The 16,445-nt window shown below is 36.5% G+C and overlaps 1 protein-coding gene across 2 annotated transcripts in view; it reads right to left on the reverse strand.

Annotated features, from left to right (window-relative positions):
• Positions 1 to 16,445, reverse strand: part of DENND1B (DENN domain containing 1B) — a 147,706-nt gene that overhangs the window by 52,369 nt on the left and 78,892 nt on the right. For both annotated transcript variants that reach the window (XM_056497184.1, XM_056497183.1), the window contains one exon: positions 3,525 to 3,625. In XM_056497184.1, the coding sequence (XP_056353159.1) occupies positions 3,525 to 3,625 (101 nt within the window). The remainder of the gene's footprint in view (positions 1 to 3,524; positions 3,626 to 16,445) is intronic.

Raw genomic sequence — 16,445 nt, forward strand, 5'->3', positions numbered from 1 at the left:
GAAATTGCTTACTACGATACTACTGGGAGCTGCTACAGTTTCTCTTGCTTATGCATGTTATCACCAAAAATACCAATCTGTGGTATCACTGCCCAAAATAATTACTATGTTATGCAAAGTTAATTGGAAAATAATTGTCCCATTCTCACGAAAGCAGGCGTATGTATGTCCTAATTCAGAAGAGACCAAATCTCATAAAGACCTATTGCAATTGTAACTTAAATTTTCTGATTGCATTATATTCTCAACAGAGCACCAGTAGAACAGATGCTTTATCATCCACAGACAAAACTGGCATATATTCTAATATCAGTGATTTAGTTTGCCAAGATATTACACAGAAATTTTATGAAATTAGATTTCTCCTTTACAAAAATTCATTTTATTCAAATATAATTACCATATCAATGTTCAAACTTAATTTTTGTAAGAGTTTTCTTGAAAGCCAGCCACTCACTCCACTGAGTGCAACATTCTCCTTTTACTTAAATGTAGAAGAGAAATAATTTTTTATAACATAATATAAAAGTCAAATTTTTATTAACTCTGTGGTGGGTTTTTTTGCTGCAGCTACAATGAATATTACTTTCTCAGCCTATATTTTGCTAACTTTTAGAAAAAGGAATTTATTATGTCTCCTTTTTTTGGCTGGTCGCTCCAATTCTCACACTGGAGCTCCCATAATGGCACTCTAGGCCAAGATAAGCTGTGTGGGGGTAAAAACCCTCCTGAAGTTGATAAACAGAACCTCTGTTCACACCCTGGAGCTCGGCACTCACAGCCTGGCCAGTCTTGAGGATGCTGCAGAACACACTGACCATCTGGGTTTGGGCTACTCCAGCATCATCTGTTACTTTAGGTCTTAATCCAGCCTGTAAATCAGGCAGCAGGATAGACATTAACAGATTTTTTAATTTAAAAGGCAAGTGGAAAAATTGAAATAATTTTAATATAGCCTTGTTTTGCTCAAAGATATATTTTTCTTTTTTTCGTGCTTACAAAATGTACCAGCTAGGCACTTTATGTAATTTATCAAATCTAACCCCCACAAAATTGTATCCTTTATCTTTATGATATTACTAAGATTCTTAGTCCGACTAATAATAAAGAAGTGGATTTCTCTCAAAATGTGATATTTGATTAATGTGAAAAAAAAAAAAGTTACAGAATCAGACCTATCTTTAAATTAATATATTTAAATGTATTTTATCTTTGTTTTAAAACAGCCTTACTAACACAGAATGAACAAATTATCTAATTGGTATTCCCCTACTTCATGTATTTGAATACCATTTCAGAACAACACTAAGAAAATTACATGGGAGACATCCCAACAAGTCCAAGTGAAACAGTGACAATGAAATCTCCAGGTATGAAAATGCATGTTGAACTAAAAGGAAAAACTGCACTTTCATAAAAAGAACTTTGCTTATCAAAATGACATAAAAAATAGAAGTATACAAAATAACTTAAACTCTTTTATTATTTTTAAATTGGCACGATCCTGTTGGACTGCAAACTAGGTCAGGCCTATTATAAACTTTGACCTTAAGAATTCATCAAGGTTTTTTAACTTGATATATTATATAGCTATGAGGAGAACATTTATTTACTGTTAATACACCAGAACATGAGGAAAGCTAAGTAATTTATGTGTTTTTATTACACTTTTCCAATCGTCTCACAAAAGAACCATTCAGATGATCAGAAAGAGAAATGTAAATGCACAAAAATTTGAGTCAAACTGAATTACAGTTGCTGTGATAAATTCATCAGTTGTGCATTTCTTCTCATGAACTTTATGTTTCCTTTTGAACATCTCTAAAACAGGGGAAGTTTTTTCTCCACTCTATTGTACTTCTGTGAAAAAGAAAAAGGGATATGAATGAATTTTACAAGTTTAAGAAACTCCATGCTTCTATTTAATGAGTAAAAAAAATTCTCAGGTCATGCCACAGTGACCTAGAATCCCAACTATTATCATCATCACATGGAGCTGTGTACAGCATCTAACATTGTTATTTCTGGAACATTAGCTGGGCTTAGAAGGGGAAATAAAAAAATCTTCTCATATTCAGGATGTACTCTACAGGATACAGCCTGAATAAAGGTGTTGATCTGCCTTCTAAAAACAGCATTTATGGATGATCTGAAAAATTACAAAGGTCCTGGCTATAAGCTCAAGCAATACAAAAACTAAAACACACCCAGGTTCTACCCCATCTTGGTGCATTTTATCAAAGGCAGGAGGAGAAACAATTAGGACAGAGTTTCTTCAAAAGAAATTTATCATTAAAGGCTTAGCTATACTTGTAAGTAAAGGGAAGAATTGGATAAGAACATTTGTTTTCTTTTTAAAAACAACAAATAATATACACATGAATTGTAAGAACTACCCTAGAAAAAAATATATACCATGGACAAATATTGTGAACTTCAGGAAAAACTATCAAAGTCACTTAAGGAGACATAGTGAGAACCTGTTTGAAAACAAAAGTTCAGTAGACTGTATGGAGTTCAGAAGAACAGCAATGCATTCATAGATTTAAAGGGGAAAAAAACCCAAACCAAATCAAACAACATAAAGCCCAGCAAACATATAAACATATTTTATTTCTATGAAGAAAACATGGATTAACTTGGTAAGTATCTGGCTGGGTCTCAGTTTTTATATACAATAATAATTCCTAATCTCTAGAACAGCTTGAAATGGTTCATTTTTCCATAACAGACCCAGAGGGTCGAGGTAAAGTGAAAATCTCCAGGGATGGATATTCCTGCTTAAAGAGAAAATGGAAACTCTCATTTGTTATCTCTGCCACTACTCTGAATAAAAGCTAGTCTTAGCCTTAAATTGTGAAACAGAGGCATGTGGAAACATCATCCCCTTGAAGGATCAAATGTGAATCAAAAAGTGTTTCTTGTTCAACTTAAAAATATGCCAAAACCACAAAGTCTGTCACGTGAACAAAAACACATCAGGAGAAACAGAATTCTTATTATTAAAATTTTGGAGTCCCAAAAGGAGTTTTTAAGCTCTTTTGGGAAGGTGCTGGCCAGAATCCTGAGCCTGGCTCAGTTAAAATACAAATACTAAATTACTGATGAATACTAACATCTGATTCTGGAAAAAATGATCAGGGATTTTTTTTGAATGTTTCTATAAGTATAATGTATTTCAACTTAAAATAAAAGCAAAATAAAAGTAAACTGTAACACGTTTGCATTTAAATTATTGAACAAATTCTCTTACCAATAGAACAGAAACAGCTCTTAAAAACAGGATTCTAAATACTGCACTAATAGCAATCAGCACTGTAATTCAAGATACCAATTCAAACACCACATCAAAGCATGCTGGAATATCCCTATTCAAGTCACCATTTAAACACTGGCCTAAGTGTTTTCATAAACTGGATCCTGTATGTTAAGTCACAATAAAGAGTTAGTGTTTTCATCAGTTACTCAGAATTCTAGGACAGGTAAGAATCTCAGAAATGGGGATAACAGGTTAGCTGTCTTACCAGCAGTAGTCCAGAAGATGTGGAGGAAGCACTGGGATGTAAATATGTTGCCAATACATTGGATATAACAATGCAGCTGACGCATGAACACAAGCAGTTAACTAAAAATAAAAAACACACACACAGAATTGGCAACAAAAAAGACACGAATAAAAAGAAAATACAAAATCTTAAATTAACTTTAGACATGCAAGAATCTTACCTCCTCAAACCACCTATTATATAATTTTGTAAATTACTCTGAATTGCCAAAACACATCCACAAAGAACTCTGATGTATGAATACAAGCACAACATCTGCAAGAAGTCAGGCTAACAAGTCAAGTTAGCCCTCCCTGCTCAGCTATTCCCTTGGAAAAAGGGAAATAATCATGAATTACTTGATGCAGCCATGGTCAAACATGAGTACTGCCATGAACACACAGGACTGAAGTGCACCCCAGTTTCACTTGGCTCCTCTGAGTGGGAAATACTCTGGGGAGCCTTTCTGGTCCCCATTTCTGCTATTTTTAACTGGAATTGATCTGGAGCTGCATGAAGCCACAGAACAGCACTAAACTCAGAAGCAGGATTAATTCCTGCTTGTGTCACTACCTTGATTTCCAAACTATTTTTTAAAAAAAACAAACCCTGAAGTGAATATTCCCTGTAACAGTAAAGCAGCTCAATTACAATTTACCAAAACTCCCTTCCCAAAGCAGAGACTTCCAAGCCTGGCACAAGGATCATGGAAAATGAAGGACTCCTTGATCAAGAAAGGAAGTGCTACAAACTGCTTACCACTCACAACAAACATCTCTTGTTTTCTAAAACAAACAAAAAACCACAATCACCACTTTACCCCAATTTACACTATGGAATTAATCAGAAATGGGGCAAGTTCATTCCACAAGTGAACAAAATAACCTTGCAATATGAAAATAATTCAAATTTTATCTATCTTTGCTATCAGGGAGTCTCTCAAATTTCATTATTTTGCATATTATGCAGGCACAGAGTTACAACAGAATGAGAAAAAATCAGGACTGTTCAAAACAAGGAAGCCTATATCCATCCCACGTAGCACAACAAACCTCATAAAAAAAGGGAAAAAAAACTTTTAAGAGAATGCCCCACGTAGAAATTACCAAACTGATGGAAAAAAATGTCCTTATGTTCTATATAAAAACAAAATTACTACCTGAGTTTAACTTGATAATAGCACTGTTTATTAGACATGAACTTCCACAGTAACAAAACAAAGAACAAAAAATAAAATGTAAATCCTGCCCATACAGCAAGTGCTGAAGCATTATGGATTTTTACAGGGGAAAAAAAACAACCTTCTTTGTGGAACAGATCAGCAGTTAAAGGTTCACACCCTGGCTGTCTTGGACATTTAGACTTGTAAATAAAAAATTACACTACAATTTTGTACATGTATTTTTACACTAGAAATGAAGAAAAACAGTTATAAGACCATTGCAGCAGAAATCAGAGACAATTATAATTTGTGCAGCCTAGTTTGCTCAGCACTCAGATTAATATAACACGATTAAATATGGAAAAGAAGAGGGTCTGAAAGCTCCTGAGGGATATCATTAGGGCAAATTGCCAAAGAATGAAACATGAGCCAGTCAGGAGAGTCTGGAAGCTGCAGTGGTACCAAGGGACTTGAATGTTCGACAGTTGGAGCTTCAGTAATGTGTGAACTGCAGGTTAAGGTATCAGGAGACTCTGCTCACTGACACACAGAATGTCACTATTGACCAGCGAGCTGCCCGAGCCTGACAGCTACACAGCAGAAAGCCAAGGATATCATAATTCCCTATTTAAACTCTTCCTTGCACATTAACATCTCCTTTCTTAGCTTTACACCACACCTCCGCAATTACTCTCATTTTGCACTTATAATAATGGGTATTTTAATAATTATTGGGTTGTTACTAAGAATTGATTTGGGGGAAGAAATAAATGAGTTCCTTCTCCCTTTTCTACACAGTGGGATTTATGAGGGTTATTTCCATATTATCTCTGTGTAGTTGAACTAACACTACTGATTAGCACAGTCCAGCTCAGCATTGGTTTTTGCTCTTTCATTCAGAATGGATATAAATTACTAATTATTATGTCCACATGCTTTTATACACATTATATAAATGTCAAACTACAACCTATATAAAAATTAGCATTTAATGTATTTCAATCAGAGGCTGAAATAAAGCTGAGCATACAGTTATACAGGATATCCCCTGATGTATACAGTCACCTCCTCCTCTTAATAGGCATTCTTAAATTATGAATTAAGATGACTATACTATTTGCATGAAGAAATTTCCCTATCTTATGCATGTCTGTTATATTTTAATTCTCACTTTAAAAGAGGAAGAGTACAATTCCTTAAAAACATCTGAAGTTTTATTAACTCATTTTATAACCTGTATTTTAGTGTGGCACTCACACTAGCATCTATTTACCATTTATGATTTCTTCATCCACTAAACTTTAGTATTTCTAGAAGAAAAGGTACTTACTTGATTATTTACACATCAAGCTTTTGTACTGTTTCTTGCTTTTCTATTTAATAACATCTTAATGTAAGATCTTCCTGAAACATTTCCCTCTATGCTGCTGCAGTAGGTTTCCAAACATTTTAGTATGCCATGAATATGTTTTATAGTTTCCTGTTGTATACAGCCTGTAACACAAGCAGCTATGGGATTGTGCTGCTCTTCAAACTATGTCACATTTTATTATTCTGCCGACTCTGCCTTTAAGCAAATACTGATAAGATAATTATGGATTTAATATTAAAATTTGCATACTTGGTTTTTGCTTTTTTTACTGTTTCAATGGTGACTGCATTTCTCAAATGCATTAGTTATTTAAATAACCTTCCCCTTTAACTAACACAGCCACTCCACAGAACAGAATGGGAACTGTGTGAACCCTGGAATAATGCTGCATGTCTTAAGGAACCAGGCAGCTCAAGAGATGTGAGAAAACCAAGTCCCAGGGAGAACTTGACCATTTACATCAGAACTCTACAAACTTGACACCAGATTTGGGGTTGTCCATCAGTGTCCGTGCATGGGAGAAGAGCCCAGCAGGCACCTGCCAAAGGCTGCAGGAGATCCTCAAACAGAGCACCCAGCACAAGCTCCCAGGCAAAGAAATGAGCCTCCTTCTTCACTAAGTGGGGATATCTTCTGCAGAAAACAGTTCCTTACACTATTTAGGTACAAAGGCATCTCTCTAGAGTCTGTCAGTTGACTGCTCTCTATTCCAAAAGGAATTATCAAGAACTACTTTGAAAAGATACGTCATAGATTATAAAAATCAAAACAGGTACACATTCTCCTCAATTATCTTGAAATTGTCTTCAGTAGACTTCTCCCAACCTACCTTGAAGCTGTCCTCAAGACTGTGTAAAACTCTACCTATTTTTCCACTGACAGCTGGATATAAACATCAACTGTCAACTGTGATTCCTTTTACAGGTAGGTTTTTTATTAAAGGCAAAAGCCTCTGTCCAGTAAAATTTGCTGTATGTTTATGTATACATACAGATATATCATTGTACAATTCTGCAGATTTGTGAAAAATCTTAAATTATAGCACACGAGTGCTGCAGAACCTAGTTCTGCAAATCTCTTAATTTATTACCTGGTTTGGAGCAACAAATGATGTTGAGACATCCTCCTGCAGTTCACTGCACTACAAAAGATCTACTACAGCTGTGTTTCTATCCATTAAAAAATGGACAGACAGTTTTTAAGTAAAGTTTTTGTCAGCTGAAACTCATTTGCCAACACTGATCAGAACTTTTAATTTTTTGCTTCCATGAATTTTGATTTTTAGACTTTTTCCTTTTCAAAGAATGTCTTTTAGTTAAAAAAACTTTTACTTTCCAAAAGAAATCTAATTATCTTTTAAGAATTGGTTTAAATAATGTGGTTCAAACTACATGAACAGCATGAGAGAATTATTTTAACTAGTTAAAAGCAAAATTTTAATGTTCCACCCTTTAACAAATAAATTTGCAGTGAGCATAAGAAGCTTTATCTCTTATTCCATCAGTAATAGTTTTACTAATAATACTGAGTATAACTGAAAGTTTCAGTCTGTTTCTGATCTCTCCTGATAAGATGCTGCAGCCAGAATCAACATGTGAGCTTTCATACCCTGCAAGGAAAGTAATTGGTGTTTTCTCCACAGTATTCCAATGATTCTGGTAAAATAATTTTTATTGTTGTCCCTGAAAAAAAAAAAAAAAAAAAAAAAAAATTCTGAAACTACATGTGTGCTGAAAATACTCCCAAATAGTGGGAGACCACATTATGGAGTTTGTTAGCAAAATTCATTATTGGGTGATACAAATCTGATTACTACCAAATCTCAACAAGACTGAAATAATGCCCAAATTCTAGAGAAAGGCAATAAGCAGACAATTGGGAAGGCTGTTGTTCAAAATCTATGCTGTGATGAACAGGAACAGCCAGGAGAAGTTTTAGTTCAAGATTGATCAAAGCAGGTTTACCTGCTCCTGGGAACACAGAGAGTGCAGCTCCTCCCCTCCCTCACGTGGATGCAGCAATTCAGATGTGTGTATCTGCCTCCCCACTGCTCACTTCTACCAAGTGAATCTTTCTGCTCTGTATTTCAAAGGGACTGGTCCCTTTTTCTGTTGATCTTTTTTCCTTTTCCTCATTTTAGGTCTTGCTAAAACACTGTGACCTGTCTGGAGCCACATGACTTCAGCTGAAACATTTTCTGCAGACTCACAGACAATGCTTATTTGATTCCTATTATTCACATAATTTCAATGAGTAACATAAAAAGACCTATATCCTGCACAAAAGGCACCTGGTAGTTTCCTTCTATCTATATAAATTACTTTCTTCAAAGTTTTTTCTTTAATCAAAGGTAAAAAGAGAAGAAGAGCATAGGTGGCAAGATTTGCACACATTGCAATGCACAAACTAGAAAGACAGAAACTGATTAGCAGAATCTTGTCAAAAAGCCAAAAACAGCAACAGAAGTTAAACAAATGCTAAAGTAAAATTAACCTATGATACTATACAACCTTTCAAAATCTACTGTAAGCAACTAAAGAACTACTGTGATAAAAGCATTTCCTGAAAAATCATCAAACACTGTCAATCTCTGTCAACACCATGTCCAGAAATGGGTACTGGTGCGCTCTCTCCCTCCTCCCTCACAGTCCCAATGGGCCAAAGCACTGCTTCCCTCCCACTGCCTTGACCACCCATATGTTGAAAGATGCCCAGGATTCTGTTTAGTTTAGTTATCTCATCTACTCATTAATACCTACAGCAATAAACTCTAGGGGATGGGTCACTGTTTTACCACAATTACAGCAGTCACCATCAGCCTGGACCAACCCTTGTGGCTCCTTCCTCAATATTCCCAGCTCACAAGAATTACTAAGAAACTCTGTCTGCTTCCTGAAAGGGGAGCAGTTGCATAGGTGACAGGAAGCCTCTACATTATTACAACTCATAAGATAACCAACTTTATTTTAGAGGGGCAAACACCTCTAAATCCTGTTTGATTGAGAATGAGATCAGGTCACAAAACCATAAAAGATGCTTAACATTTGTAGAGACCTACCTTTCCATCTACTTCTTGAATGGGGGGCAGGGCAGGGGGAAGACTGCTGGGGAGTAAAAGTGGGAAGGGAGCTCTTGCTTTTGCCAGTTTACATAAATCTATTCCCAGCTCTAAAGATTAAACAGCCAGACTAAATGATGAACTTAGCTCATTCTGCCGACACTGGCGAGAAATCAGTGAGGAAAAAAATTTAACAGCAAAAGAGAACAGAATATATTGTCCAAGCCATGACATGCAAAGCCATTTCTATGCAATAATTTTATTTAGCTCCTGGCTAATCATTTTCCATCTGCCATCCCCATAATCTTTAGGAAGAAAAAGAGGGAGGACCTTAAATGAGCCTTAATGCGTTTTCCTCCTGTTGGCAAGATGAAAACCCAGCTCTCCTCTCTCACAGAAGTGAGAAAGAAAAAGAAATATATATATAGTTCCCAGATGAAAATTTTAACTTTTCCCTCCAAATAATTAAACATGCAAAAGAAAATACTTATATATAAAAAAAACCAACTTATTTTCTACTGGAATTGCTGTTGGATTTTTTTAGGGTTATTCCCTTCCTTTTATCATTCTTTCTGGGGGAAGGAAAGGGAAGAGATGAGTGCTGTTCATGATTTTGACAGCACTTCATCTACAATCAATTTCATTCTTTTCTTGCAGTTCTTGATTCACAAAGCAGCATTATGGCATCATTCTTGTGCATTAGTTTGGAAGAGAAAAGAGAAGACTGTAGACACGGCTTGTTCCTTGCCTATGGCTCCAGGAGTGACATGCTTCCCAATAATGGAAGCTGAGCAGAAAATAGAATTGAAGTGGTAGTAGACAGGTGAGTGCTCAACAAGGAATACCACTGACATACTGTGCCTACACCAGGGACTCACAGGCATTTATACAGATAATCAAAGGTATCTATATACAAAGCAGGTGTGGGTGCAGAGAAAAAAAAATGTAACTTCATTCAGTTACTCAATATTTTTATACTACAAAGGTTTTTTTTTGTATTTTTCATAGGTTGAAAATTAATCTCTTGGAAGTTAATCATCAGGTTTTATCCCTAACACGTTACAGATTGGTTTAATAACATGTCTCTTATGATACTCATTTATTCTATAATAAACTAACTATGCTTCCTTATATCATCTGTTCAAAAATTGCCATTTCCTCACACTTCTTCATTTCATCTCTGTATATTTTTGATTTGTTTATTCCCATTTTGCCATTCATTTATTCCGTAACTTCTTTATCTTTTCCGCACTCACAAAAACACAGAACACCACAAATATATACATCTTTGTGTCCCTTTTCCTGACCATCTTCTTGATCCCTCCTTTCCTTCTTCCTTTATTTTATGACCCATTTCCATGGAGGAAGAGCTACCCTCCCTTAAAAGGAGGGGGTTCTGCAAATGTTTCTCACCTCTTAAAGGAGAGCCTCCACGAAAATTACTTTTATTAACATTTCCTACTCCAGAGGAACACCATGGTATGTTCTTCTGCCATATGCTAATCAAGAAGCTGCAGGGACAAACTTCCTTGTGAATGGCTTACTTAACTTACTGTAGCAAGAGTAGAGACAACCACCAATGATGCCATAGCTAATTCTATCATTGGTGAATTGAGGGGAAAAAAGGGTGATAAAGCAGTAGCAAGTATGAAAAGGGTGAATCCTGCCATACCAACACACCAGAACAAGGGCTGGTATTACACTCAATCACCCTTCAGCAACTCCTCCTCACTTCTTTTGCTTCACAGGACTGTCAAATGACTTCAGTGGTACTCCTTGTAGGGGTGAGACAGTTCTGCACCAAAGAAGAAGGGCTCTTTCCCTTTCAGCTCCCCTTCAGCGCAGCCACAAAGGACTCAGCTCCTAAAGGCTTCTCTCAGAGTCCCACAGCAGTGCCCACAGTAGCTCTACACAGCATTTTGTTCCCTCAGTTTCTACTGAATTGCCAAAAGTCATATGAAAAAGAAACAACTTTGTCCTAGTCTGACTCAGTCTTGGAGCTTTCTTTTTCCTGCAAGTGTCAGTAATGGAAAAATTAAATTCTGGAGCTAATTTGTAGATCTATCTATCTACATGCCTTTTCTTTTTACAGTGTGGATTTTTGAGGTTTGGGATTCAAACTTTTTTTAATAAAAACCCACAATGAAGTTCTTCATCTGTTTTACATAGATGGCAGGTAATAGCAATTTCCAACTATTTACTGGCTTTTTCCCTCCCACTCTCATTAAAATATTTTTTTAAACCACACATTTGAATTTCTTTTCACAAATTCTTTCAGCAATTATTTCTCCTAATGTTATGCTGTGGCAATGGGAAAACTATTCTAAACTTCAAGACTGAGACAGCTTCCCAGATCTGGCTGTATATTCTAACCCCGCTTTATTCCATATTGACATCCATAGCCTCGTTGCTGGGAATGTGCTCCTACAGGTGTTCCAGAGGGAACCTAACTGTACCTACAACAGTTTATACCCCTGCCCTGTTTATCTCAGACTGTCTACACACGAACTGTAAAAAAAAAAAAATTAAATGCCACTTGTCATTTACTTCCAGACCAAATGGCCCAACTGAGGTTATATTCCAAAATTGATTCTAATTATGCTTCTGGGAGCACAGTGAGTATCAGCAGAATACGCGTTCTGCCTTGCAAGTAAATTATAAATTCCCATCCATTTCTTGACTTTTAAGAACTCAATTTAGCCGTTGAACACTTCCAGGTCACATGAATTTGAGATATTAATTAAATTTTAAATCTGTAATACTTCTTCCTGAGCAACTATGGATAGTGTGACAGGAGCTGAGACAAAGAGAATAAAGCCAACACTCAGTCCAATTCAGGGAGGGCAATGGGGGGCAACCGCAGAAAGCTCTCCTCACATGGAAGCAACAGCAAAACCGATTCCACAAATGTACATGTGTAAATTTATATTCAGTGTTCCTTCAACACCAAAACAAATAAGTCTGTATCTTTTATTGATATTTACATCTGTTTTTGTAGGGCTACCAAGGCCAGCCAGAGCCAGGGCTGAGCAGAAGCAGTAAGCACTGTGCTCTGAGACACGTCAGGCTTGTATTACCCAAAACAAACACTGGTCAGAGTGGAGCTAACACTGAGACATTTGCTGTAGAGTGTAGCATCCCTTGCACCTGCCAGCGCCGGGCGCAGCAGATCCAGTCTAGTTAGCATATCACTGACAGGCTGATGAGAGAGCTCCTGTCAGGCACTGGCCAGCCGGGGCTGCAGACGAGCGCACAGCCCCAGCTGACTAGTTAGGCACAGACTGCAGAGCTACAATTACAGAGGCATATGACAAGCTTTCATGCTCGAGTGACTTGAGAACCGATGACATGGCTTTAAACAGCAATCCTTCCTACCTCCGGTCACAAAACAGCAATAAGTCAACTGATGCACTGTTGTAAAATCATGATTTATTCCTTTGCTTTGAATACATGAGAGTGTGGTATGATGTTCTGGTAGACTACCACAGCAGGTGCACTTGGGGCCAAAACATCTAGGGCCTGCCTCCAGCATGCATAAAATCAATGCTGTAGCTCAGCCTTTCTGGAAAAGCCAACCCCAGCACTTTAATAATTTATAGAAGGACTGAAATAAAAAAATTATTTGTACTGAAACTCATACAGCTGCATGCAACTAATAAGAATACATGCAGATGCAATGACGTGTGAGAAACCAGTGCTGGGAAAGAACACAGAGCCTGACATTTAGGAAAGGTCTTCCTTTTGCTGCTAAAGTGAAATATCTTAAAGCCACCTCTGTGAATAGATCAACCCTTTTGTTTCATTCATCCTTTTGCTTAATCCAAAGCCACATAATTTGTTTCTCTTTCACAGTTTGCTGTTCAAAAGCCAGAAATTATAATTTTTGCTACAAACAGATCTTACAGAGCATAATCCTCAGGCTAGCTGAATCCATCTCACTCTGCTGCTAGGCCTGAAGCAAGCTGGTGATAATCACCTTATTAAAGTGGTTGGAAAGCCAATCTAATAAAAGTATCAATAGTTAGGGCACATAATGACCCAGAAGCTACAACAAAATCGAGTAGTGGGAAGTTTCCCCTTGTCTCTTGGTAGTAATTGGAAGGACTAGGAGACTAATATCTATACCAAAGGAATTTTTAAAGGAGATAAACCCATAGAAAATCAATTTAAAGGAAGATACAAAGAAAGCACAACAACTGCAAAATTCTGAAGATGCACATAAAACAAAGTCTGCTTGGCTGAAATAAAATCTAAGCTGAAACCCCTTCAAGATGGCTCTTTTTTTTTCTGGTGTTTTGGCTTTGTTTAGTTTTAATTAAAAAACTGTACTCAGCAACTTAAAATAGGAACCTTCTTTTCTTTTGGTTTTTTTTTTTCCTCTACCCTTTTAAATCGAGCATAATTTTTTGCCCCTTTTTTTTCCATACTAGGACTGATCCTTTTCTTAAATACAATGACAGTATAAAATTATTAGGACAGAAATGGTGGACAAAGAATTCCTGAACATAAGTAAGTGCAGTTTTCCACTCCTGGCCCCCACAAGAAGGGCAAGGAGAAAGTGAGCAAGGCCTTGAATTATGCCTTTTGTTATCAGTTACTGCCCTGAGATAGTGAACCAAAACAGAGCTGATAACTTGAAGGTGACATCACAGCCCGGTCTTCATGAACTGACATAAACACTTGATATTCAGTTAACCCCAAAGATAAGACACAACTCCCTTAACAGAAAGTTGTGCTTGACTGCACTATGTTTGAGCAAATAATATTTTCTGGTATCAAGCTGTAATTTAGGAATATTATAACAGGAACTCTGCAACAGAAAGAACCAGTCTGCTGTGTTTTGTATGCAATAGCAAAACAGCCCAAAGCTTGCAAAGGTTGATGTCCAAATACACTCCATTTGCTTACTGTATTACATCAAGCAATCCTCATGTTAAAGAAGGACTATCTTTTGCCAAAAACACATTTAATCATTCCTGGCAATTCAATTAAATTCTTATAGGCAATACTGGAAAGTGTTTCATTAACTTTTTAAACTATATTGGTCTGTAAAGAAGCAAGCCATGCATCACTCATCACTCATCATCAGAGATGAGCAAGCAGCATTTCTGTGAACAGAAGCTCTTAATAACCCAGGTATACTTTTCTGTTTCATCAGAACTCACTAGTACAAGTGCAAATTAACCAATCCTGTATCAAAAATGGATCCATCATGATGTGAGAGTAATTTTGCCTAGCTATGACTTAAGTAATGCTAGTAGACTGAAAAAGTAACCAGAAAAAAAGTGAAGCTAATGGGCTCTCTCATTTTGGATTTGACCTCCAAGCTTCTATTTACATTCACAGCTTGGGGACACTCTCCAGGACCAAACACCACTACAAACATCTGCAAAGTGACATAAATTATTTTCAAGACACCAGTAAGATGGCTATTAATTCATTGAAAGGTTAGGAATAAACAGCCAAAATACAAACAAAGTGGAAGTTTCTCACAACCAGAATATTCTATCTGTTGTCATGTAATGATTTCCAAAGAGAAATCTGATCATTTCAACAAGGTGGTCTAGATCAGCACAGTCTAATTCTGGTACTTCCTCTTCTCTTGTCATATTATAGCAATAGAGACCAGTTGAGATGTTCAGTCTAACAAAAACAAGTCCTAAGCAGATCCAAATGTAGGCTGAGAGTACAATTCTAAATCGTGTCAAGCAGACAGACACGTGCTCACCTGCAGAACGATCTTCCACGGGCTCAGAGCTGCCATCACAATTCCTATCTCCTCTCTACTGGAGCAGTAAAACATGGATGACTGGGGCATCATTGGAGCTGAGGTTTTTTTAATGACATATTTCTCTTTTTTTCTTCACTTTATTTTTTTCCCCCTTTAAATATAGCAAGCTATGCTTCAGACTGGCAAAGTGAAAAAATATTCTGATTCCACAGTTTTGCTACATCATGTGAGCTTCTGCTAAGACAGGTTCTTTGAAAGGGCTTTCCCTTCAAAATCTATTTGCCCATTCAGGTCTTATTGCTATGTTGTAATGCACAATTCTTTCCCTATCCATTTCAGGAAGGGGAAGGGGGCATGGAGAGGAGGAAAAAAAATACCTGTAATAAAACATAGAAATTTCCTAAGAAAAAGTAACATCTTTGGTGGTTAAAAAAAAAAAAAAAAAAAAATCTATCATAGACTAGTAATGTGAAGATTGTCTAAATTAATTTAGTATTTGTTTTCAGTTGGTCATGTGGCCTCTGCTTATATGACCCCACATTTGTTTCACTCCAGCTCCCAGGACTGACTTAGCTCCACATCCTGCAGAGCACTGGGAAACTGCTGCCTTTGTGCACTGCCCTGACTGCAGTGCTGGTCACAGATCCAGGGACCCAACACCACACTGTTAAAAAAATAATAAGGCAATTAAATAATTGCTACTGCACTTATAATTGTAAAATCTGTCAGCCTTATATGGCAATTCTGAACCTTCTCTATCTTCAATTTACTTTTGACTCAAAAAAATTGAAAGGACTTTTATTCACTATTTATAATCAAAGAATTCTCACTCCTTACATGACCTGCAAATCTTCAAAAATAGCAATTTTTAGTACTATATCCAACCTTTTACCCACGTGTTCATTTATTTGGTAGTGCAATTAGCAGTGCTCAGAAGTATAGAATTTATATTCCACCACAGAGAGCATATTAAACTAAATGTTTCATGCACCATTCTTCAAAAAAATTTTTAAAAAAACTTGGTTATAAAGTGACAGTCTTGTACTGATGCAAAAATGACTTGTGAGTATTTTCAAAATATAAGGGATTTTAAAAATCTGTAAGATTCTGTGAAGAGTAAAATAAAATGGCATCTGAATATTTAGGTCTACTTTCCAAATGACATGCAACATTCTTTTATTAAGAAGCCTAAGCAGGCATAAGGAGGGAAAAGAAACATTTTAATGTGGGCAGCAGCTCAAAACCTTTAATTAAAAACCTGCTATTTTAGGTTGTACATTATTGACAGTCTGAATAGCTGCTCCAAATCAGAGATATTACAGTGTGCACTCCCAAACCACTCTAACAAAGATGAATCTACCTATTACCAGGTTAGGATAGCAGCTATTATTAGGGACCCTTGATTTCTTTCAAGTAGCTCCAATGGAATAAGCCACAAGTGAATAATAAAGATCTTACAATAGCTCTTAAGAATTCTTTTTAGGTTAGAAGGCACAGAAATGAACTCAGGAGAGTTAAAGAACTCTCATCTCCTGATAAGAAAAATAATTAACCTGACTTAATGTATCTGAGTAGGT

Source organism: Oenanthe melanoleuca, chromosome 8 (genome assembly GCF_029582105.1).
Source record: "Oenanthe melanoleuca isolate GR-GAL-2019-014 chromosome 8, OMel1.0, whole genome shotgun sequence".
NCBI classification, from domain to species: Eukaryota; Metazoa; Chordata; class Aves; order Passeriformes; family Muscicapidae; genus Oenanthe; species Oenanthe melanoleuca.